The sequence below is a fragment of the Salvelinus sp. IW2-2015 genome, linkage group LG15 (assembly GCF_002910315.2).
Source record: "Salvelinus sp. IW2-2015 linkage group LG15, ASM291031v2, whole genome shotgun sequence".
NCBI classification, from domain to species: domain Eukaryota; kingdom Metazoa; phylum Chordata; class Actinopteri; order Salmoniformes; family Salmonidae; genus Salvelinus; species Salvelinus sp. IW2-2015.
The window spans coordinates 43297905-43304872 of NC_036855.1; the positions used below are offsets into that span (position 1 = coordinate 43297905).

At 45.5% G+C, this 6968-nt stretch overlaps 1 protein-coding gene across 5 annotated transcripts in view; it reads right to left on the reverse strand.

Annotated features, from left to right (window-relative positions):
* cntrl (centriolin) overlaps positions 1–6968 on the reverse strand; it is a 107160-nt gene that overhangs the window by 65214 nt on the left and 34978 nt on the right. For all 5 annotated transcript variants that reach the window (XM_070447154.1, XM_070447153.1, XM_070447152.1 and 2 more), the window contains exons 8-11: positions 5646–5765; positions 4804–4993; positions 4427–4536; positions 3121–3315 (exon numbers count right to left, since the gene is read on the reverse strand). In XM_070447154.1, coding sequence (XP_070303255.1) covers positions 3121–3315; positions 4427–4536; positions 4804–4993; positions 5646–5765 — 615 coding nt within the window. The remainder of the gene's footprint in view (positions 1–3120; positions 3316–4426; positions 4537–4803; positions 4994–5645; positions 5766–6968) is intronic.

Here is a 6968-nt window from a genome sequence, read left to right on the forward strand (position 1 = left end):
TCAAGCAAAGAGGCACTGAGTTTGAAGGTGGGCCTTGAAATACATCCATAGGTACATCTCCAATTGACTGAAATTATGTCAATTAGCCTATCAGAAGCTTCTAAAGCCATGACATAATTTTCTGGAATTTCCCAAGCTGTTTAAAGGCACAGTCAACTTAGTGTATGTAAACTTCTGACCCACTGGAATTGTGATACAGTGAATAATTAAGAGAAATAATCTGTCTGTAAATAATTGTTGGAAAAATTACTTGTGTCACGCGCAAAGTAGATGTCCTAACCGACTTGCCAAAACTATAGTTTGTTAACAAGAAATGTGTGGAGTGGTTGAAAAACGAGTTTTAATGACTCCAACCTATGTGTATGTAAACTTCCGACTTCAACTGTACAGTGCCCAGTCAAAAGTTTGGACACACCTACGCATTCAAGGGTTTTTCTTTATTTTTACTATTTTCTACATTGGACTTCCTGACAGGCACGCCCAGGGGGTGAGGGTAGGCAACAACACATCTGCCACGTTGACCCTCCACACGGTGGTCCACCGGGGTGCGTGCTTAGTCCCCACTGTACTCCCTGTTAACCCACTACTGCGTGACCGGTGACACGACAATGGTAGGCCTGATCACCAAGCTCAGCCTACAGGGAGGAGGTAAGAAACCTGGTAGTGTGGTGCCAGGACAACAACCTTTAAATCAACGTCAGCCAGACAAAAGGAGCTGATCATGGACTACAGGAAACAGAGGGCCGAACTCCCCCATTCACATCGACAGGGATGTTGTGGAACAGGTTGACACCAGTGAGAGCATCTTGACTGGCTGCATCACCGCTTGGTCTGGCAACTGTTTGGCATCTGACCCAAAGCGCTACAGAGGGTAGTGCATACAGCCCAGGCGGTGTCAGAGGAGGCCCATCCAAGTCATTAGACCGTTTCTCGCTACCGCAAGCGTACCGATGCCCAAAGTTTGGTTAGCTATAACACTGCTAAATAGTTCACCAATAGCTACCCGGAATATCTGGCATTGACCCTTTTGCACTAATCTCTTTTGACTCTCACATACTCTGCTGTTACTGTTTATTATCTAATCCCGTTGCCCAGTCACTTCATCCCTAAATATGTACATATCTACCTCAAACTACCTCGTACCCCTGCACATCGACCCTGTATATTGAAGTGCTGGATCAATTCAACTGAAGGGGCCTCCTAATGTCCCTAGAATTTCTAAGCAAACAGCGGGAGGCAGGGGCTTTCTCCTATAGATCTCCATTTTTATGGAATAGTCTGCCTACCCATGTGAGAGAGCAGACCTCGGTCTCAACCTTTAAGTCTTTACTGAAGACTTATCTCTTCAGTAGGTCATATGATTAGTGTAGTCTGGCCCAGGAGTGTGAAGGTGAACGGAAGGGCTCTGGAGCAACGACCGCCCCTTGCTGTCTCTGCCTGGCCGGTTCCCCTCTCTCCACTGGGTTCTCTGCCCCTAACCCTATTACAGGGGCTGAGTCACTGGCTTACTGGTGCTTTCATGCCGTCCTAGGAGGGGTGCGTCACTTGAGTGGGTTGAGTTACTGACGTGATTCTTCTGTCTGGGTTGGCGACCCCCTTGGTTTGTGCTGTGGTGGAGATCTTTGTGGGCTATACTCGGCCTTGTCTCAGGATTGTAAGTGGTGGTTTGAAGATATCCTCTAGTATGGTGTGGGGGCTGTGCTTTGGCAGAGTGGGTGGGTTATATCCTTCTGTTTGGCCCTGTCGGGGGTATCATCGGATGGGGCCACAGTGTCTCTGACCTCCGTCTCAGCCTCAGTATTTATGCTGCACGAGTTTATGTGTCGGGGCTAGGGGTCAGTTGGTTATACCTGGAGTATTCTCCTATCTTATCCGTGTCCTGTGTGAAATTAAGTATGCTCCTCTAATTCCTTCGTTCTCTCTTTCTTTCTTCTCTCGGAGAACCTGAGCCTAGGACTACGTCACGGCAAACCGGGCATGATGACTCCTTGCTCGTCCCAGTCCACTGCCTTGCTGCTGTTTCCAGTTTCAACTGTTCTGCCTGCTGTTATGAAACCCCTACCTGTTCAACTCTTAATGATCGGCTATGAAAAGCCAACTGACTTTTATTCCTGATTTATTATTTGACCATGCTTGTCATTTATGAACATTTTGAAAATCTTGGCTTCTCTAATTCTCTCCTTCTCTCTCTCTTTCTCTCTCTCGGAGGACCTGAGCCTGGGACCGTGCGTCGGCTGGCGGGGCGTGATGGCTCCTTGCTGTCCCCAGTCCACCTGGCCTTGCTGCTATTCCAGTTTCAGCTGTTCTGCCTGCGGTATGGAACCGCCACTGTCCGGACCTGCTATTTTCAACTCTTGATGATCGGCTATGAAAAGCCAATGAAAATCTATTCATTATTATTTGACCATGCTTGTCACTTATGAACATTTTGAACATCTTGGCATAGTTCTGTTATAATCTCCACCCAGCACAGCCAGAAGAGGACTGGCCACCCCTCATAGCCTGGTTCCTCTCTAGGTTTCTTCCTAGGTTTTGGCCTTTCTAGGGAGTTTTTCCTAGCCACCGTGCTTCTACACCTGCATTGCTTGCTGTTTGGGGTTTTAGGCTGGGTGTCTGTACAGCACTTCGAGATATTAGCTGATGTACGAAGGGCTATATAAAATAAACTTGATTGATTTGATTTGACTAGTTTAGAAAAGTGCAAAAATCTGTATCCGACTGAAGGGAATAGTTTAGGAAAGTGCTAAGACAATGTATGCAACTGAAGAGACTAGATTAGGAAAGTTCTAAAATGGTGTATCCTGTGAATTTGCCGTATTCAGTATGAATAAACACTTGCTAAAGTGCCAGAATACAGTGTATCCAACTGTAGAGATTCGTTCAGAAAAGTACTAAAACAGTGTATGCAACTGAAGGGACTAGTTTAAAAAGGTTCTAAAGTGGTGTATCCTGTGAGTTTGGTGTATTCAATATGTAATAAGTTGCTCTGCTCTGCAGTGTGTCAGTGGTGCGGGTGGTGTAAAGTGATGCTGATCGCTCGCTCTGGTCCAAGCCGTTAGTGGAGGAATGCACACTAACGACCTGGACCAGAGCTAGTAGCTAGCTATCTAAAGTACTAACATGCTGGGGGTCCCTGGGGTCCAGTGTGACGAGTAGGCCCTGGAGGTTGTCCAGCTCTCCCTGGGTTCGGTTCATTTCCCCTCTCTGTATCTCCAGCTGGCCCTCCAGAGCCTCCGCCTCATCTCTCAGCTGCCTCACTTGCTGGATCCTCCAGTGGAGCTTCTGCCTTAGTTGCTCTTTCTCTGCCTCGGACACCTAGATGAAGGATGGAGAGAAGAGGCTTTTAGAAGTGTCCGGGGTGGATTAGGCTAGTTAATGTGGAACAGTGCTGTTATTGTAGCATGGTCGCAGATCTGTTTGTGCAATCATGTCAACTCTTTGACATGACAATAAGTGACAAGGAGTGATGAGGAGTTGACATAATAGGACAAACAGATCTGGGACTACTGGATACTGTTATTACACTATTAGAAAGAAAAAAAATTGGATAGTGCCAAGCCAATCTACACGGTCACCGACATAACCGGTGGGGGGGTAATATCGGCAGCTGCTCCGCCCATAACCGGAAGGCTCTCCAGARGGTAGTGAGGTCTGCACAACGCATCACCGGGTGCAAACTACCTGCCCTCCAGGACACCTACACCACCCGATGTCACAGGAAGGCCAAAAAGATCATCAAGGACACAACCACCCGAGCCACTGCCTGTTCACCCCGCTATCATTCAGAAGGCGAGGTCAGTACAGGTGCATCAAAGCGGGGACCGAGAGACTGAAAAACAGCTTTTATCTCAAGGCCATCAGACTGTTAAACAGCCACCACTAACATTGAGTGGCTGCTGCCAACATACTGACTCATCTCTAGCCACTTTAATAATGGAAAAATGGGAACCAGTACCAGAATCACGCAGGTCCTCTAAACTGGGGCCTTACATCATTAATATAATTTTTTTTTTACATTGAACATCTAATTGTCAAATCATAGCACAACATGTGAGCTGGTTCTACTCATTCAATGTCCCCTTCCTGTTGCACACAACAAGCTTCCATACCCCCTGTCAAGGGGATTTAAGGCTGATTTGAGATGTAATCATCAACCCTGTCACTTTATTTGGCACTTACTATAGTAATTTTTTTATTGAACTTCTTGAAATGGAAAAACATGTTTTTTATTAAGTTGAACATGTGCTATTCATGACAGATTTTTAAAATTAGGTAAAAAATGTTGTAATAAAATTCAAAGTTACACTACCAAAAAGGGACAAATTTGATGGAACGACCAAGTGCATTAATTTTGACAAAAATACTGCACTGTATAGGAAATAGGGTGCCATTTGGGACACAGACAATAGGAGAGCCGGTGTCTCACCTGTTTCTGGGAGAGTGTCTCCTGCAGCTGGCGAAGCTCTCCACCGGCCCTGAGGACCTGCTGCTCTGCCTCCTCGATCTCCCTGTGCAACTGCTGCAGACGCTCCTCGGCTGGGGACACAGTCACACAAACAAGAACTCACCTAACTACACCTCACCTAACACTCACGTCAGTCAGCAACAGTCAGAGGAACAACCCTGTAGTTCACTTCACATACAGTAGGCAGGGTGATGCAGACAATAGGAAAATCTTGTTGTGTTACCATATCAGCTTTCCCTCCTCCAATTCGAACCTTAGCCATTAGAAGGAAAAAAAACTTAACTGATCCAAGATCAGCATCTAGTAGGACGAACTTAACCATACTCCCTCTTCTGTACCTTTAGTCTGTTCTTGGCTGCAGTCTCTGGAGCTGATCTTGGCCACGTCTTGCCTGGGGTTGTCTGTCTCTATGTGGCCAGCAGTTGGCATCTGATGACTCTGGATGCCATCTGAGGCCACCGTGTTCCTCTTGTGCCGTGCCTTTCCAATGTAAGGGCTTTCCTCCAGCAAGCTCTCTGCCTCCAACTCCTGGTGAGAGAGAGGGGAAATTAATCGTGAATTCATGCAGATTCCAAGGGTGCATCCAAAATGGCATCTTATTTCCTGAGTGTACAACTTCCTAATCTTAATGCGCCTCAATTTGTCTGGGCATGGACTCAAAAGCGTTCCACAGGGATGCTGACCCATGTTGACTCCAATGCTTCCCACAGTTGTGTCAAGTTGGCTGGATGTCCATTGGGTAATGGAACATTCTTGATACACACGGGAAACTTCGGAGCATGAAAAACCCAGAAGTGTTGCAGTTCTTGACACAAACCAGTGCGCCTGGCACCTACTACCATACCCTGTTCAAAGGCACTTGTCTTGCCCATTCACCCTCTGAATGGCACACAACCATGTCTCAAGGCTTAAAAATCTTTCTTTAACCAGTCTCCTACCCTTCATCTACACTGATTAAATTGGATTTCAATAAGATTAATCCAGCTTCACCTGGATTCACCTGGTCAGTCTAGGTCATGGAAAGAGGTGTCCTTAATGTTTTGTACACTCAGTGTATAGTTGACTACTTCTGACCAGAAGTATTGCACTGTATAGGGAATAGGGTGCCATTGTCGGCGGACCCTAAGACAACAACTGAATGAAGAGATGGCTCATGAGGGGTCTGGATGGATGCACTCACATGGTCTGGGTAATAGGGATATGGTTCAAACTTGGCGTCGATCTTCTGAAAGGCTAACTCCTGCTCCAGCTCATACTGCTTCTGGCATGCTCGCGTCAGCTCCACCGTTTTCTGTTTCAGCTGTCAATACGGCCATGCAGTATAGAGATTATACAGAGATATCACAAACACATTGAAGAAAAGCATCATACACTCACTGCAAGTTAGAATGGAATGTAATTGCAATATTTTGGATTCTCCGAAAAATATAGCTCATCATTATGGTGGTCAATCCCATGTAAGTCACTGCTCAGTATAATAGCCTATCTAAAAGCAGCTGCTATCTACCTAAATGTACTTTGTCACAATAAAAAACAAAAGTGCAAATGTACCTGTATATTATACTAGCTTTGACCATATGAAGTCAAACCAAGAAAAAACAGGCAGCATCTATCATCTTTACATTTAATCTGAAACACGAGGTAAACAAACAAAAACAACAAAATGCTGGCAAACATGAGAGTGCTCTGCGAGTGAGAACCTGAATGGACAGAAGAGTCATGGACATTTAAACAAGGACATGGGTCAGCAGTGGGCATTGGGTTCACATGAATATGTGTGTGTCTTCAGGAGTACCTGACAAATAGCATCCAGTAGAGGAGCAGGCAATGAAGGAGGCTGAAGAGACCGAAGCAGTGGAAAAACAAACAGAAAATTCATGCAAAGAGCAAATGAGAAAAATGGATGAAGACATGATCATGGCCTGTATTCATAAAGAGTAGATGTACTGATCTAAGATTAGTGTTGCCTATTATATTATAATGAATACGAGTTACTGGAGTGAGGCCCTGGCATTTGAAAAGGTTAGTGTTTTGTTTGTTTGACGCAACCTGGGTGCATGACTTATGAAACCAAATCATGTATACCATTGAGTCATAAAAGGCCATTAAGAAATCATGTGAACGGAGGGCGGAGCTAGCATGTTGGAGTGAACGGCTGCGTGTGAGAGGCTCCTGCAACTTTTTTGCGAAATAATCTAACTTAACCTACTGTATGATACTTATTACTTTTACAACAAACGTTTCTTTCTAATACAACATCGTAACTTTCTGTGTAAAAATGCCGAGTAATAAGCGACCAAAGGACAATAAATCCACATCGGAGGCCTACTCCACACCAAAACAACGAGACAGACATGGCGGAAGGCACAGGCAACAACGTGACACTTAAAGAACTTACCCAGGCTTTGGGAGAACTACGTGTTGCTTTAGCTGAGGATCTTAAGGCTACTATTGCTGAACTGGACACCAAAATCGAGGGCACCATTCGAGCGGTCGCTTCGCA